At 39.0% G+C, this 19,106-nt stretch overlaps 1 protein-coding gene across 5 annotated transcripts in view; it reads left to right on the top strand.

The window, feature by feature from the left end:
- Positions 1 to 19,106, top strand: part of CDK14 (cyclin dependent kinase 14) — a 296,945-nt gene that overhangs the window by 136,739 nt on the left and 141,100 nt on the right. For all 5 annotated transcript variants that reach the window (XM_088533551.1, XM_088533554.1, XM_088533553.1 and 2 more), the window contains one exon: positions 10,902 to 11,025. In XM_088533551.1, the coding sequence (XP_088389677.1) occupies positions 10,902 to 11,025 (124 nt within the window). The remainder of the gene's footprint in view (positions 1 to 10,901; positions 11,026 to 19,106) is intronic.

Raw genomic sequence — 19,106 nt, forward strand, 5'->3', positions numbered from 1 at the left:
TTCAGTAGGGAGCTCAAGAAGTACAGAGAGAAGGGAACTCAGCAGTACCCACTCTCTCCCAGACCATCACCAGCATGCAAAACTAAAAGTTTCCATTCTTTGCTTGCAGAGGAGATCCGCGGTTACTACCTCCTATCGTAATGTTCTGTTGCACCAAGTCTGTTGGCAAAAGTAGTTGTGGTTCTGAGGCTTTGTCACTTATTTTAGTTCTAGTTCCTGGATGGAGATGACTCCAGATGATTTTTAAGGGTTGGACTGACCCCTATTAATTAGTCCTCTCCCTGCCAGCCCCTTAATTAATTAGTTCTCTCCCTGCCAGCCCCATGCCCTTCAGGAGTTTCAGTTTCAGTCAGAATTGTAGACTGTGTGCATTGAGAATCACTGCTTATGTGGCTGCATCCCCAAATCCATCTTAAGGCTTCGGTTTGAGTGGTTGAACTCCATTGGTAATCAATCAGTCCTGGTTCTCCAGGGCTAACCTGTGGGGCTAAGCTGTTGCAGCTTGCACAGTGGCAAAAGCACCTTTTAATTTCGTTCTGAGAAAACTACAGCTGATTGATGAATATTCCTTTCTGGCTTGTTGCCAATTGTTATAAATACAAAAACACACAGTCGCACATTTCTCTTTCCAGAGGATACTGTACATATAGGTCCTGTAAAACAGTACTTTATAGGAATGCAGAAGCAAAGTCATTATTTACTTATGTTTGGTTTCCATGGGACATCTTCAGTCTAATTATATTTCTGAATTTTCTCCTTATTTACAAGCTTAAGGCAATGCTCTTCTCTCCAGTTTACCTTTAGATGAAGAAGAATTATAAACAGAATAAAATCCAAATTACTTTGATGGACACACATACTGCTGTCCCCTGGGGTGTTGTGCTTGACATTGCCTATTTTGTGGTTTCAAACAGGCTGTGTATTGTTGCTTACATTTTTTAAATATAGAGTAAGCAGATTATGAGTATGTGAAAGTATAAAGACGACTGTCTCAATGTGCATGGTAAGAGTCTAGGACAGTGTGTTTAACTAAATAAACAAACAAAAATCTTTCCTAAAGCATGAGGTTTGTCATTTTTAGCGGTGTTTTTGCATTCACATGCAGTGACCTCAGAATTTTCCACTTCCTGTGCAGAGATGTAAGTCATAGAAAAAACTCCAGGCTTTAAGCCTTTCAAATAATTTGTGTGCGAGGCTGAGATTTTATCTAATGTTGTTTTTAGTCTACTTTTCCTGAGAAAGTTAAACTGAGAGTCCTGGTAAAATACATCTGCTTAGGTACCTTAGGTAACATCATTTTAGATAGAAGGTATGACACAACATAGTAGTTTCAATCCTTAGATTCAAAACTCTACAATCAAAACAAGATTCAAACCCTATTAGTTCCAAGTAAACGATATACAGCTTTCTCAGTTAACGAGCCTGTATATCTACCACTTACTTGTAGCTATATGCTGTGTATAGTACCGGAAATTAGGGTAAAAGAAGGTAAATAATTAAATAAGTCCCTGTTTAGTAGGGACAACCTCATATTTCCTGTGTCCAGTTTTAAATATGTTTACTCCAATTTTTCCATAACCAAAGGCAAGCAGTAAGTCTTAAGTGTGTGGCCCCACCTATGTGTTATACCCTGTCCTGCTTCTAATGGAGTCTACTGCTACAGCCTTATGCAGAGACTAAATTGGGGGCTGTCTTATAGGTGGTACCATGCGGAGCTTGCCAGGTGGCTGCGGCAAGCCCAGGTGTAGGTTATGCGGGTCCCGCTCTGTCTTGTGCTGGACTTGCTCCTGACTATCCTTGCGCTGTTCCCCTTGGCCCAAAGTACTGGGATCGGTGCTCCAAGCCTTCTCTCCTGCAGCTGCTGCTGCCTTTAGAGATAAGTGATATTTCCTGGACTTCTGCTTGAGACATCTGGATTGCTTCTTGCAGCAGAAACTACTGGTCACAGCAGCAAACTCTGCCAGAAGATTTTCCTGGTGATATTCCTGTTTATTTGTGCTTCTTTCTGTCTGGTTGGAGGGTCACCTCTCCTAGCCATTTGTCTTATCCGCTCGGGTAACATCTGGGTCTTTGTTTGCAGCTGTCTGTAAACGGTTCTTGTTTTGTAAATTCCTCATTTAATTTTTCAGTACCTTTTTGTTTTTCAGTATTTCAGGGTGTCTTGTGGAAATCTCTCACACTTCCAAAACCGTATTCTTAGCTTTTTAAAAAGTTTTTGAAATAATATCTCTATTTTAATACATTCCCAGTCACATTTTGTTTTTATCTGCAAGTAAAATCATCTTTCTGTTTTGCTGAGATCTTTTTTTCCATAGCTGAGTCCATTTTTGCAGCTGCTATTACTGGTAGGACAAGCGGAGCCCAGGCTTGCATCTGTCACGCCTGCGCTGCTTGTTTATGTTCCTATCTTAAAATTAACTCTATTAATGAAAGCTGATTGGCTTTTTAATTAGTGATGGTGTATTGAAATACTTGCAGTCTTTTGAGAAAAACATCCTTGCAGTTTTCTGTCTACTTTCTCCCTCTCCCTGCAGTGTTAGAGGTAATATCAGCTTGTGCGAACAGTTCAGTTCCAAAACCATTTTTGACTAAATGAAAATACCACTTGTCTCTGTCCCAGAGTTCCTCAATTAGCGCAATGCCAGGCTGGGTGACAACAGGGTTGTCAAGCAGAAAAGTAAAAACTGCCTCTGTCTTCTCCCATCACTCTGCGCAGCTCGCCTGCAGGCAGCGGGGAAGCCTCCTGCCGTCTGCTGTGACCAGAGGGAGGAGTAACTTCTAGCTTGTTCTTTCTTTTTCCATCTAATATTGTCACTCTGATTTCCTCTTCCCTGGGAGCCTCTTCTCAGGGCCATAAAGCCATAAGGAGGAGGAGGCCCCTCGTGTAGCACTTTCCATGCAGGCAGCAGGATTATTCAGCTTTCTCGCGGGGGATGTCACGACTCTGACTCTTACCCAGCCCAATTCTGCTCCCTTCCTTGCTCCTACAATCTGCAAGATGCAGCAGTCTTCTGGGTACTGCTACTTTTTGAAATAAAAACACAGCCAAACCACCTTACCTTCATAACCTTTAAAAATAGGTTTTATCTTTGTTATGCCGAAGGTCTGAGTTGGACAAAGTAGTTGACTTGGTTGAGGTCGTATGTGAAGGCTGCGGTGCACAGTTCAGGTATGAAGTTTCCTAGACAGCATCATAATCTCTATAGAATTCCAGTCAAGTTGTAGCAAAAATAAAACTAGTTTCAGACAAGCTTCTGAAGAAAAGAGACTAAAAGAAATGTATAGCAGTGGATGGAAGAATGATAGATAGGAAGTATTGAAACATAGCAGGGTTCTGAGACACTTGTATGTATGCAAATGTGCGAGTAGAGATCTGTCAACAGTACGATAAGTTAAAAACTGCCCAGAGCCTTAAGAAATACATTTTTGATCTTTGACTAGTACATGAAACTTTCCATAAAGAGAAATCAGATTTGCTAGATATATTGAATGTATTAAAGCAAAGTTTTATTAGCAGCCTCCTAAAGAAGGCAAAGTGCAGGATGAACTGATGGTGTCTGCTGTTATGAGAAATCCCAGGTTCTGTCACTGAGTCATTTGTGCTATTCACTTTTTTTTCCTACATATATTGCTATATTGTGAACATTGTCCTTAACTAATGGTTTCAATTATTAAAGTAGTATCCATTCTTGACAGATGAATAAATTTGTTAATTTTAAAACTACTCATTGAATGCCAAACTGAGTCATAACATTAGATGTTTTTTCTGTCATCTGATGTCTGTTGTAAGCATAAATGTTTATAATTGAGTACTACTTTACAATATTCTGAAGGACGGAGGATAGTGAAGCGCTCTAAAAAATGAAAGGAGTTAAAGTCCTGTACCTGATCCACATGAGGCTTATTCCGTTTGCAAGGCAGCTGCTAATGCTTTGGTAATAGCAAAGCATTGCATAGTGTTTCTTGCTAAGCAGGAGCCCCATAGATTATTAGTAATAAATGAAAATATATGCTTATTAGTAAAATATAGCCTACGGAAAGCAGGACTAAAAATATATTGTTTTTATTCTACAGTTGTGTAATTGATGTACCTTGGGAAAAAAAAAAAAGCCTGCTGGGCAATAGAGAAGGATGGATATGTCTTTCTCCTTGTCCACTGCATGAGATGTGTGCTGCAATCCGGCTGACAGGCCACAGCAATCCTTAGGCATCCAGGGTTTTGCAGACACTTCCAGTGGTGCTTCATTTGCCTAAATGGTGTCTGGTCTTACTCCTAGCAGGAAATTCATCCACCCTGCAGCCCTCCCCATTGCCCGTATTTGCTTCCCCATGCTGAGGCTGTATATATTTCTATCATGCGGACAAAAGGCTTGTGTCCCCTGTCATGGGAGAACTGTGTCAAAACACATGGCCTGTCCTGCACACACCTGACCTGGGTGACAACTACCTGATTACATGATACAAGAGCAGCTGAGGCAATGACACCCCAGGGCCTGTGTGGCTGCTGTCTGACCAGAAGATTGACTACCACAGGCATAGATGCACAGGAACTGGGTGATTAAACCATGATAATGTATCTGTTTATGATGAATTTTGCTTTCATGCATCCAGATGAGAATATGCTTTGTTTCACTTACCATTTTGATTTGTTGGAATTCATCTGAAAACACACTTTTACTGTCGTGGTCCTTTGCTTTTATTTGCCATTACTTAGCATAAAGTTGGAAGCCAGTCAAACTAATGTCATGCTTTTGAAATCTCTCTCCTACTCACTGGAATTAGTGATGCTGGTGATGTAGAGGTGACTTAAAAATTATATTTCAACAGATATGCTAATTAGGAAGAGATGCTGTTTAATGTGGTTGAGAATTTGCTATTTTTCATTCCTCTTTCAGCAAACGAGCAGGTGTAGAGCAGACAGAATAATGTTATGCCAAATTAAGGTTGTCTTTTACACAAGGCATTGAGAATTGATTATTTAAATTAGACTTTTTAGTTACCAGACATTAAATATGGCATCAGCATTTCACTCTACTTTGTCAGTCTTGTCACTTAAAGTAATGATTTGATAATGTGCACAACTGTGAACATTAAATGCAGATTTCTTTATCAGCATGTTAAAATTCATACTAGAAGAATATCGCTTTTACATTTACCACAGTGACAAATATGTACAAACCCCGAACTGAATTACCCATGTGGATCTGTGCAAGTTATTTTCTATGTAATCTATATAGCTCAGCAAACCCAAGAAAATACTGCAAGGATGAATAAAACACTTTTTTCGAGTGTTTTTTAAATTGGTGAGATAACAGCTGTCACTCTGACTTAGGTCAGCATGGGAGTGAACTGCTGCAAGTTATAAGAGGAGGCTGAGCTGAATTGAAATGATTTTTACTTTTACCATTCAAAAGGAATCTGAAAGTCTTTCACCTCTTGAACATTAGCAGATGACTGTAACTGATCATAAGGGAGTGTCTTTACGCTCAGTTAATTAAGCACACCTTCTTCATTGCAAATGACTGGAGTAGTACCCAGAGGGGAGAGAATATGATTAGAAGAACATAAAAGAGAATAGAAGCCAGCCGATTAACGCTTTCTGTTCTCTTTTCTTTGCAGTTCTGCTACCAGTAAGTGTAAAAATTTGTATTTTTAGGACTTTTTTTTTGAAATTATATAATCTTCATTGCCAGTGGGTGTACTGGAATGCATTTATGTCTGAAATTGGCTTTGGTAAAACTCTGAGGTTAAGATTACAGGAGGAAGCTATCAGTCTCTGAAAATCCTATTCTAAAAAGAGTGTATTTTAAGTTCTGTTTTTGAGAGATCTCAAATTGGTTATGGAGAGACGAGCTAGGACTAGCTTTTATTGAAATAAAGCTTATTATGATTACAAAATTCATGCTGATTCAAATGGCTAGTATTTTTTTTCATTCAGATAAGATCTTTTATTCCTAGGGATGCAAGTTCTTATCAAGTCAAACACTTTGTTCCTGAAATTTCTTCTTCTTACTATTTAAGCAAGAAAACTACAAAGCTTTGACCTAAAAACTTCAGTATTTCCCTGGGACACTGATAGGAGTGAAAAGTTGCATTTTAACCCATGAGTATTTTTCTGGGTGTGAAGAGGGCCCAAGAGTGTCAAACTGATGGTAATACCTGATCATCTTTTGACATGCTAGCAGAAGTCACACACAGACATTTCTCATAGCTTCTGTGATAATACGTATTACAAGGTGGATTTTCTTTATGTTAATGTTTTAAAACAAGCTTATCTAAAACTCTGACACTACCTAGTAAACCCAAACCCAACTGAGCCTTTCATTCAGTTTTGCATATTTCCAAAGCTGCATGACTGCACTGTGTGATTTCTTAGCTCCTTCTGCCTTTGTAAATAGCTAAACATTCACTGTGATATTCTCCGAATGACAGGAGATGTAAATTTGTTGCAAGTATGAGGTGCCCTGGATTGAGTTTCTTTTACTGCTATTTTTAGATTTGCTGACTTACTAAGACTGAATGTGATACCAATTGATGCTGAATCCACACAAGGGAATTCTGATGATTAAATGATACCCTACCGGTGTGCTTTGATACATACTAGAACATTTGGGTCATCAGTGATGATGCAGCTAAAGCTTGTGCTGTATCGTGGTTCGTTTTTGAAAGTATCTGTGCTAATACAGCAATATGGCTTGTCAAGGAACTGCCATGTTAATCCCGTCCTGCTTTCAGCTCTGTTCTGAAGCACTGGTGTAAAGTCGGGGCCTGGCTTAGCTCAGCCCCGTTTGTGCACTCTTGCCACATAGAGAGCAGAGCCTAGAGTTGGGCTTTTGCATGTATTATATAGAACAAAAAGGGTTCTGTGCTTTTCTCTACTTTTGTGTCTAGGGCTAGGTCATTTATTCCCCCAGTAAAATGTGTGGTAAAGAAACTCAAATTCAGGAAATTATTCAGAAATCTCTGTATGCTATCAAGGAAAGACCATTTTCTCACTTAGAAAGCCCCCCACAGGGCTCATTAGTCTCTCCTTTTGGGCAGCATCCCTACTGACGCTGGGGTCCTTGATGCCTCAGCAGAAGTGGTGTGGAAATGGTACCTTTTCTGGAGAATCTCTCTGGACATGTGATTTTCTTCCTGCTTTTTGTTTACGCCAGCATCCTCTACCAGAAAATTTCTTTACCATCTCTGGTAATGGAGAGCAATGATGTGAAGTCATCTGAGCAGTTCTACCCATGATCACCCTCCTTTATCAGTATGCTTGTCAGAGCTGTCTGAGCTTAAGTCTGAAAGCATTAACTCTTGCCAGTCCTACCCATCAGATGTGTTTTGGATGGTCTGTGTCAGAATTTAGCTTTGATGAGCTCATTTAAATGGGAAGAGCTCGGGATCCTATGTGACATTCGTAGGCTGACAAGATAGTAAAGCATCCTGGTACACATAAGCATCTTGCAGCTGTTGAGTCAAATCTACTGACAGTGCATGTAATGGTCTAGATTGGGCCCTAACCCAGACTCATGAAAAACACCAGGAACCAAGGCTGATAATTCAGACAGCTGGCAAAACTTGCAGAAGGTTTAATTGGCCAAGTGTTGTGTGTAGCTCATGTGGCCTGAAAGTTGATGTTCATTTGTTGTAGGTGCTAGCTAGCATTTTTGTGACATTGAGTGTTTTATTTTGCAAGTGTTAGGAGCTGCTAATGTTCTTTTAATATCACAGTCCATAAACCCCAAATCTGCTTTGACCTGCATCCTGCACGCATTTTTGTCACTGTGGCAGTGAGTGTTCTCTACTAGAATATTTTGTTCTGATTAAAGTGAAGGCTGCATAACTACTGGGAGATGAGGGCATGTGCTTTATCATGGCTTTATTAAATAAGAAAGGCCTAAAGCACATATTCAATTTTCTTTTAGTCTAAATTTAAAGAATGCCGAGCGTCCTAATGCAAGATCAAGCACTGCTGAAAGCTTCATTACTGTAATATAACTTGTTTCTATTTTCTGTTTTTCAACTATCATCATAATGACTCTTGTCATCTTAAGGCTCTTTTGTTGCATCTCCTCTTTTGTCAAAATGGCCAAAAACTCAGTTCTTACTAAGCTATGAACTGTATACCCAACATGTTCTAAGAGCTTACCTATTACAAGTTATTTGACAATAGCCTTGTTTATGTTGATATAAATTTTAAAATTAATAACATATAAACTCAAGACCTGTGAATTTATTCAGTCTTCCCAACCACTCACCAAAGCAAGTATGGAGTTTGCCACTTACTCTGTTAGAGTCATCTTCTAGTACGCAGGGCTGTGGTCCTGTGGCCTGGGAGAGCTGAACCACTAAGAGGCACAGGAGGAAGTGGTGGGTGAGTTGCTTGTGCACCTCACAGAACCACCAGGCTGAGGTTTCATTACTACAAGAATTGAGCAAGTTGGAGGAAGGAGGAGGTAATACCATAATATGAGAATGATAGGCCGATTTCAGATCACACGTATGGATAAGAGGCAATGGTATTTCATGTAATATTGATTCCATATCATGGATTTCTGTCCTCATGAAGATAATGCAGACAGATAGTCTTGGAGGGGAGCTGAGAGGTTTCTCAGAAGCAGCTGAGGACGCTTGACTGTGAGGTTGCAAAGGTGTTTCATGAGGCATCAGAAACAATTCCTTCCAATTGACTTTTTATGCACTGTGGAAGAGTTGGAAATAGACTCTTTGTGCTGTATTCCGTCCAAACAATCTGGAAAGGCCTATTGCTCTTGAGTGTTCTAATACCAGGCTAGATTCATATTTTCATTTAAGTCTTTTCACATTTAATGTTACCAAATTAAAACAAAGTTGTAGGGAAATAAGAAAACAAAAATTAACAAAACAAAAAAAAAAGGCAAAGTTTACCCCATAAAGACCTCAGCGATGTTTTTCCCCTTCTCTTTCATGATCCTCTTATGAGGAAGTTATTGGTATGGTATTTGTGAGTGCATTAATTGACTTTGGTGGAAATAGTCAATGAAAACGACGTATGGAAGAAATTTGGAACAGAACTTACCATTTCCAAAGCCATGCTTTCAGACCTAACGTTTATTCTGTTAAGTGGTGACTTTTTTTTCTTAGCACAATATGTAAAATCACTGGACTTGGCCTTATAGCCAAATTAAAACCCACATTAATGCTTTCTGAATTACAAGGACTAGAGTGCTGGAATATGACATGATGTTTGAAGTTTCTTTGCATATGTAAAAAATAATGTTTGGGGTCAAATGCCATTGATTTACTTCAGCAGACTGGTGCTATTCCGTACTTTTCTATTAAAAAAAAAAGTATGTTTGGACGTTATGTAATAACATTTAATTTATATTTTAAGGCTCTAATGAAAGCTATTGCTGCTTGCTGCCCTTAAAATAAGTCTTGAACCATGAGTTCCATTTAACCACAACTCAAAAAGGAATGTGCATGCTACTTATGGCTTTCTTGCTATTCCTTCTTTTGTTTCTGTATCTTGCTCTTAGGTTTCCTCAGCACATTGTTAGACCCAGCCCTGGCAAGGAGGTGATTGATTTGGCTCTTTGTGCCCTGGCTAAATAGCTAAACATACAATGTATTGTGTCTGCAATTGGGGGAAAAATGAAATGCAATTAAATGCATTTCAACTTCAGTAACATGACATTTCTGTTTCTTTCACGTCACCCTTTATTCCCTTGTATAATCAGTTTTCATAACTCCTTTATAATGTCTCCTTGCTTCAGCAGTCACTAAATAAATGGGAAGCTTGTGCTGCAGCTTAATTGTGGTGCCTGATGTTTCCAGGGTGACTTTCCCCAAATCCTTGGTGTGGCTTCCCCAGCTTCCAGTAGAGCACATTTTGCCATCCATTGAACTGCGATGCGCTGGGTCCATAACAAATCTTGAATTGTCCATGCTTGACATTGCAAAGGCTTGTTCAGTTTCCATTTGGAAATCATAATTTTTTTTCTTAAGATATTTCAGGCAACATGAAAGGTCTGAATACTAGGAGAGATCTTTCAAAACTCCTGTGAAACAATTGTTGACCCTTTGTACTGGCAAAACCTGTAAGGCTAAAATTTGTGGTCTTTTATGGTAGGTGCCTCTAAGGGCACAAGAGAAAGATGGAGGGAAGATGAAAAGGGGAGGACAAAAGAACTCCGTCACTTAAATCTTTATAACAGTAAATTGCAGAAATACACCGCCTGAATACAAAATTGTAGAAAAAGCATTTGTAGAGTACACTGAGGAGTTAAAAGAAACATGGGGATGATTTAGGTTCCCATATAAATTTACCTGGAAGACTCTTATAAATAGATTTTGAAAGTCATCTTTGAGTTCAGTGTGAACTATTATTTTTAGTGAAAATTACATAAACATCCTGTATAAAACCTTGAGGGAAAAACCCTATTGCATTTGTACATTTCCAGGCATTATTGGTATTATATTAATTTCTCCTTTGTTTTAGCTCTAGCGTCCCATCCCCCAGCCTTATCTCCCCATCCCTATCCAGCCTGAACTGTTGTTTCTTATAATTAGGGAAGATACACATCTGTCTTCAGGCTACCACCTAATCTCTGAGGCCATATGGGTAAATGGACTATAATTATAATTTGGTCGAAATTCAGCCTTCTGCACTGGTTGTATTACTCTTGTTCTGTTTAAAGCAGGCAAATTGAATGTATAATGTAGCAGGCTAGGAGCCCGGGAGTTCTTGCAAAGTGCATATTTTTAGATTGAAATTTCATTGTGTTAAATTTGGGTGGGAGTGATGGCAGTTTGGGAGGAATTCTGACACAATGTTGCCACAATATATAAGCACCCTGCATATTGTGAAGAAATCAGGTGTGGTTATATGCAAATTATTAACAGAGGTCATTTTTTGTCCCCCTCTTTTTCAGTTATTTTTATTTCAGTTGCTGCGAGGACTGTCTTACATCCACCAGCGTTACATTTTGCACAGGGACCTGAAACCACAGAATCTTCTGATCAGTGACACGGGGGAGTTAAAGCTGGCAGACTTTGGTAGGCAAGCAGTTAATTACAAGTCTCTTATAATGTTGTAGGAATGTCAGACAGATGGTTCCATTGATTTCTCTTCCCCTCACCCCATTCCTTAGACACACCTTCATTGTAGATGATTGTAAATTTTTCTCCAGTGCAAAGAAATTGATTACGGTCAACAAAATGCTTCATTAAGGTAGAGGAAGTGGAAAATAAATATGTAATCCAGCTCTCGCTAGGAAGATAATGCTGAAGTTATTTCGCTTTTCTTCACCACAAGGCCTCCAGAATTAGAATTCAGAACCTTTGAAAAACAAAAAAATTCAGACCTGAGGGAATATAGGATATATCAAGCGTACGATAACTTCTGTAAATAGCCTTAGTGGTATAGGGCATAGAGGTAGGGTTAATTTTGATAAAATATCCAATGACTAAAATAGACTGAAAGAAATCAAAATATCTATACTTTCTGAAGATTAAAAGCCACTAAGATCATCTGGACTGCTTTCAGTCTCCATTCATAGTCCCTTATGGGGATGCCTCACATGAAGTATGAATCAGGGAACACTGTGAAAGGTTAGTCCTTTTTTTTTAATGCTTTCTAGTGTCTATGGAGGAGCAGTGCTATTTCTTTTGAAAGGCATTGTGCATGTAGTTGTGAAGAATGGTGATGTTTTTTTGCAGTGATTTTACAAAATGTTGTAGGAATTTCTTTCTTTCCTATAGGTCAGCGTCTCAGACACTGACTCCAGCAGCACTCCCAAAGCAAGCTGCAAGTGCGACCTACCAGCTTCTTTGAGATGTCTGTTGTTTTCATGACTGCTGTCCACATTGGGCTTCATATTTCTGTCACCAACAGTAATGAGAGCACCTTATGTGCTAATTGGCAATTTCACTGTCAATGTAGTGGTGTTTTTTGTCTTTTAATTAGCATTACTGCAATTATCAGCTCAGTATGTATTTGCTACACTGGATAAAGGAACAGGACTTCAGTGGACGCAGTCTGCAACAATTTGATTGGCCTTTAGATTGTAGGATGATTAAAGCAATAGCATTAAACCCAAGAATTACCTGATTTTATATGTCGTTTTTATTGCCATCTTTCAAAGTATGGAAGATGCCACAAATTTTTAAAGAAATACTCTCAGAAATGCTTGTTACTTCATCAAAAATGATAGATTTTAGTATGAATAAGTTCATTTCTCAACCACATGAAACAGGAAATTCTAGTGTTTATGTTTGCAGTGCAAAATTCCTTAGTCTTTGGTAAAGCTTCTGTGCTATTTGAAATGGATAGTTTTGTTTAACTGTTTAAATTACTGTATAGTTATCTGACTATCCTCATTGCAAGTCCTTCAAGAGATTTTAGTGATGGTGCTGTAGCTTTGATTGATGCTGGAAGCTCTGTAGATAATCTTACAAACACTTTTGGTACATACAGTGTTTCAGATGGTGCCATCCTTCTGCTGTAACTGTGTTGCCAGTAGGCAACTATGCTTTAAAAAAAATAGTAGTAAATCTGTTAAAGAAGAATTGTTTTTAAAAGTATTTAACTTGAATATAAGTAGCTGTATTTTCCATTAAATATGGTTATAGGATGTCCATTGAAAGTTCATCTTCACTGCTTAGTTGTTTCTGTGATACTAATCTTTTTAGGGTTAAAGACTCAAAAAGAGTTAGAAAATGTCTGTGACAATACTAACACTTGTCTAGGACTGTAAGACATTGCTAGATACAGCTAGAGTCCAAATAAATAATAAAGTCCTCTTTTGTTAGGTTCATGGGTTAAATTTTGCTACATTTGTGGTTCTGCCTCAGTGGCCTGAAAGATTTTATCTGTCAGAGCAACCAGGCTCAGCTTTTAATGTCTCATTATAATGTTTAGTTGAATCTCTGGAAAACCTATATATATATGTATATAAAGGAAAATCAGAGTTTTTAAAAAGCCTCTAATTGATTGTCAAGTTCCATAGCAGCCACTCTCTTTCTTGTGCTGGTTTAACTAGTCTTTCCTTAGCTTGGGAGAGGGAGCGCACAAAGTTTCCAGCAACGTTTTAGGAAAACAAAGAGAAAATCCTTTCTCTGGCCCTGTTAAATGCCATGTTGGAAATGTTTTGACCAGTAAAATTTCCATGTCAGATGTATAGTTGAACACTCTCTGCATTGCCTAGTGTTGCAGGTAGAAGAGAGAAGAGGGGATGACATTGGCTTTCATTTTCTGTTTTCACTCTGTTGTAAGGGGAAATGTTTTAACCATTATTTCAGATTGAGTTCTTGATTTATTGCAGTACTAGGCTGAATATCCCATTAATAATCAGCAAAGGCAAGATTTTCACAGTTCTCTTTCGGCATATAAGTAAAACCAAGATTGTAGTATATTGTGGAGAGGATTCTTCTTCCTGTAAGTTTGTCTTTCCCTAACAGACATCTGTATGATCTATATCTATCTAGATTATATATGTCCTTTTTTTTTTTTTTTTTCAACTTGCATTTTCTTTCATGGCTTGTAACCTTGTAAAATTGAAAACCAGATGGGTTAGATTTCTCCTCTGAGAACCAAGACGAAAAATTAAAAGTGATGAGAGTGAAGTCTGAAGGGCCATGCCATCTTTCACTGGAGGCATGAGAAATGAGAACACACATGTGGGTGCATGTGCACACACGTGCATGTATTTATTTAAAGATTATGTTAGTCCATCTTTCGCCTTCACAGTATGAAAGACTCTTTTAAAACAAAAAGTAGTATACAGTCCTTTTGCTGTTTATATTTTTTCTTCCACAGTTGACTAATTATCTCTAATGTGCTTGGAGAGGAAGATGGTTTAAAAGAAATTTCTGATTTAGTTACATTAGAAGTTGTACGGACATTGGAGAGTTGGGTGTTTTGCTTTTAAATGCAGTCAAGGCCAAATAGAGCCTATCAAGAAATTGTTTTCTGTCAGACAGGGCTGACTTTGCTTGCACAATAAGTAAAACAATCTTAGAGTAAAGGGCTTCTGGTCTCTAAGGTGATGACCTTCAAATTTTGATTTGGTAAGTCCACAAAAAATCAACAATGTGACTGAAGATTTTAATTGGGTGTCAGACTTACTTAATCTCCTCAGTATCAAAGACTTAAAAGCAGGCTGGAGTAGATGATAGATCTTGTGTAAACAAGGTAAAAGAAAAGCCCTTCCCGCCCACTAGTGCGTTGCATTGCAGCTGAAGTGCAATCTTTGGATAACCGTAGGCTCATGTGTTTATCTGGTTGGGTTCCCAGGCACGGACACCGCGTGGAGCGGGAGCAGTGGCCCGTGGATGGATGGACTGATGGATGGACGGCAGTTTGCTTTGCTTTGCTTTGCTGCTCTTTGTGCCAGGGCTCCTATGAACAGGGCATGATACGGAGATTCAGCAGTCAAATCAAAAGGGAGAGCAGAACATGGAAGCTTTATCGAATTAAAAATTGATGAGATATTAAAAAAGGCAGCTTTCTTGAGAAGATATAGTAGAGAAGAATACTTCCTGCATAATAATTGCTGTGAAAAAATAGACCTTGAACTCCATTCCTGTATTCTTTTTCTAAAGTAATTAAAATTCCACAGGAAATTAAGGTATATCAGGAATCCTCCTTAGGTAATCATTAAATGAGTACAGGAATTAATTTTGATCCTGTGCTGTGAATTTAGCTAACAGTCTTTGGCTTTCTTTTTTTCCTTCCTCATATGTCTAAATGAATAGAGCCTTATGTCTGAGACTAGTTACCACAGAGAGGCCAGGCTGGTGAACTGTTTCTAAGGCTTTGGTTAGCAATTTTTCATTTTAAGGTTTCTCTGTGCTGTTTAACATACACTGGTTTTCTGGGCCTTTGACTTTAAAAAAAAAAAAAAAAAGAAAAAAGAAAGAAAAAAAGAAAGAAAAAAAGCCTTTAAAGGTTCAGGAAAGTCACTGAGCAGTCCTAAAAGCACAGTGTGTGTTTCTAAAATAAGCACTTCTTTTTTCTTAACTGTAAACAGTGTCAGATGGTTGTATAGCAGTGGATAGGAGTATGAACTCAGACCACTAAGAATATAATATTTTCAAGAGATATGTGATATCAGGTGTTAGTGATTTAAGTGAAATAGTAATATAAGCAAATACTTGTTTTGCATTTACAGTTACTTAAGATCTTTGTGTATGAGCTACATATTAGAATATATGTGATTGCGTATTAGAATACGTGTGATTTCAGTGATCCCTCATTTTCAAAGCATCACTTCAGGCTTCTAAGAAATAGGTCTAAGGGCTAAGAGCTATAGAAGCATCCATAGAGTAAGAACATCAGAGGAACAGACAAGCTCTGCCAGGCTTTTTAGCTTTAACCCCGAATGAAGGTTGGTGCTTCCGAGTGACTGCAGGCGGAAGGGTCTGAGGGGCTGAAAGGGCTAGATGGCAGCAGCAGCTCTGGGAGCAGATTAAGGCATTTGGGAGGAATAAGCGTGGGTGTGAAGGAGGCTGTGACAAAGCTTTGGGCAGGAAAGGAGGTGGACAACAGCAGAGTTTTAAGGTGGCAAAGGTGGGGTGCTGGAAGAGCATGAGGCTGAGAAACAATGAATGGCTCTGGAGACTGCTTAAGAACATCATGAATTACTGGAATGTGGTGTTGTGGCTGTTAGTTTTCATGTACTGATTTAAAAATTTAAACTTAGTACTGATTTAAAAGCTTATACTCGGGCTTAGACTATATTCGCATTGACTTTCAAAGGAGCACAGATTTTAAACTCTGCAGATCTGCCTTTCCCCCATTACTTTCTCTTAGTTTGAATGTGCTTTGTTGAAACTCATCTAATATAAGCTTTACTCAACTAGATATTTGTATGGGAATTACTCATGGTGCTGGTTATTATCCTTGTATCCTGAAATGCCAAATGTGGGGACTGGGAGTTGATTTGCTTTACTGTGTAGTGGAGCATCTGCACACATCAGCTGATTACTGTCAGACTAGTTATTTCATACTTCAGCTGTAGTTGTGTTTGCGGCTGAAGTAAAAATATATGGGTAAGGAGTTGCTATTTTGTAGGAATGTTTGTTACTTGGCAGTTCTGAGCTTGGTCAATTCTTCTCACAATTTAGTTGCGAATTGTAACTTCATTCATGGGATCTTGTGGAAGGCAGCTCTGAAGGGCAAAGCAGTTTAAGAGGCTCTCTGTAAGAACAACTGTCTTCAAGCACAAGGTTATCCTGATGCCCAGGAAAATGAGCAGACAAATCAGGAGACTGGCTTGGCTGCACAGGGAGCTCATGACTAAGTTTCTGTGCAGGAAGGATATATGTAGGAGATAGAATTGAGGACAAGCTCCAAAGAAGGAATGTAGAAACTTTGATCATGCAGGGTTGGAGTCAGAAAACTGACTCCAGTCAGTTTGTCTGGTTGTAGTATGGTTATTCTTACATATCTTTTAGTTAGAAGTGATATTGTGCTTTCTGGGTCCAAAAATTGCACTTGTCATTGGAAGTTTTTATATAAAACAATTATGAAACTCTTCATGATAGGCATGCTGCTATCATCTGTCAATGTCTTGAAAACATCTCCGGGGCTTGGGTGTATAAAAGAGAAATACAAACTTGAGGAAGTGATAACACTTACATGGCTGTGAGAAAATGGTCAGATTATTTGTAGAGCTCTTGTCCTGTTTTATTGCGCTTTAATCAACCTGCTGCTGAGAATCCTGTTTCGGAGAGTTGCTTGTTGATGAAGCTTCTCTGCAGCTAGCTTTCCTGCTTGTCTTTTCTGCTACGCCTGCAATATAGGTAAACTGTACAAGCCATGGGGATGAGAAGTTTGAAGATCTGTTTGGCCTGTGTTTTGAATTGTGCACTTGTATGAGTTCTAAGACCTGCTGTGGAGCCACATCTTTTGATTGGCATGTTATTCTTTTCTAGCGTGTACACTGAGTTTTCTCCCTAGATCATGGCTCTAAGACACAGTATATGGCAATGACTGTCTGGGCATCTCAGGGGCAGGAACATAACGTTTTGGGGTTTGTCCATGCAGTCAGAAGAGTTTCTCTTTTCTTATCATCTGCAGGAGAGGGATGTGGAGAGAAAAACATTGTGAAAATCCTTATGGAATAGAAATTCCTTTGTGTTACTCTCCCAAGTATGACTTACCAGAAGCTTTCTGTTTCAGCTTTCTCTTGTCTCTTGGGATCCTTGAAAGTGTAAGGAGCTGCAGCAGGGCTGCATCATGCTGCAAATCCTGCCTTAAGCTTTCAGAGTTATGTTAATATAAGACTCTAGGATGTCATAAAAGAAAGTATCAAATATGTGTGATTGAACCTTGTATGCTTTTAGATACATAGGCTGAATAATATTGGAAAACAGAAGTAAAGAGATTTGAGGTTTGTAATAAAGAGAATTATGCTCAGTGGAGTTGCAATTTAAAACTCCTACTGAGTATTGAAGAGGATGTTTCCATGAATTTTCATACAGTTTTTACTGTGGGGAGCATGTTGGAATTGTCACGAGGGACTAAATGATCACTGTATAGTTTAGCGTTAAAATGATCAAAGCTTTGCTGTTAACTTGAGAAAAAAATAATTCTTTTTTTTTTACAATGAGAATTCCTCAGATTTCATTATAATGTACCATATATGATCTATATAAAGGGTTGGAGAGCATGAAAGATTGATTGCCTGGGTAACTGCTATGTTTTTTGTGTAAATGGCCCGCAGAGTATCCATTCTTGAAGATAGTGCTGTCAGGAGTTGTCATGGTGCTGCAGAGCTGGTGTGTCCTCCCATCAGTGGCAAGTCTCTGCTCCAGAAGGCTGGCCACCTGCGATCCTCCTTGGAGGAGCAGTGGACTGCAGCAGTGTGGAGTTCATGGTGAGCTCTGAGAGCTGCCTGGAAACCTAAATCAATTAACCCACAGAAAGCTCCAGACTGCTGCAGGACTGGAGAATTCATAAACTATTTGGATTTTTGTTGTTAAGACTGTTAGTGCTGATCATGTGCTCCCAAGTGCAGGTCCAGAGACTCCTCTAACACTTGGTCTGAATTGAGCAGAGAGTGAAAAAGGAATTTACTTCCCAAATTCCAGTGAAAGATTGCTGCTTCCCCAGGTGTAGCACAGTGTGCTCTAATTCTAGCCTTTGAAGTCTCAAGATTTTGTTCTCATACCCCCAAGTCGCTCAGAAATAGGATTCTTTGAGGTCTTGAAATGAAGATAATTTCAATGCCAATGTTGTGAGTAAGGTTAAAAGAGGAAGTAAGAATCTGAAAAGTGAAACTTCAAATGCTGAATAATGAGTTAATTTGTAGTTTGTTGTCGTTGTTTGCTTTGTTTTGTTTTAATAAAAAGTATTTCTGTAATTAACTGTAAATAGAGCATTTTTGTGTTGAGAGCAAAGCTGAGAATGATGTTCACTGTGACATCTGGGTTAGAGGCCTGGAGCAGCAAGAGCAGCTTGTGTGCATGTGTCCTGGTGTAACCTTGAATACACTACCAAGCAAGTGAAAAATACCCCTGCGGACTCCATTGTGTCCTAGAGCCAGATTAAGGCAAAGCTCAGGAGCTAAACTGGTAGCTAGGTCGGGGACCTTCAAATCCTGTGCCTTGGAGGAAGGAAGTTACAGGCTGTGAAAGGCATGGGTACTGTGGACTCGAAGAGCCTTGACAGGTTGCTGTATTAGTTACTGCTTTCCTAGGGTGACAGCCTTTCTTTTCCTCCCTCTGCTCTTCTTATTTTCAAATGGTTTGACTGGTGTCAAGGAGTACCCACAGTCACCTCCTTCCCCTCACCTTCCTGAAGCAAGGGCTTCACATGCTGTTCTCCTCTCATCTTCCTGACCTTCTCTCACTTGCCCAGAAGAGATTTGTGGTGAAGAGGGAGAGGAGGTGTGTAGGTGGCAGGAAAATGTCAAGTGACAGCAGTGCAAAGGGATAGATTAGGTTTCTGGCATTTGGGCTGACGAAGCCTTTTTTGCATTGTTTTAGATGTAGAGATGTAAAAATGTGGTCTAGGGCCATTGCAGATGCTTCTTCTCATGTCTATTTGGAATGTTGTTCCCATCATGGACCTCAATCTAATCTGTTTCATAGAACTGATGCTTTTATTGAGATATTAAATATATCTAAATGAA

This window comes from Tinamus guttatus, unplaced genomic scaffold (assembly GCF_059628265.1).
Source record: "Tinamus guttatus ecotype Peru unplaced genomic scaffold, ASM5962826v1 Tinamus_guttatus_pri_ptg000509l, whole genome shotgun sequence".
Lineage (NCBI taxonomy): Eukaryota > Metazoa > Chordata > Aves > Tinamiformes > Tinamidae > Tinamus > Tinamus guttatus.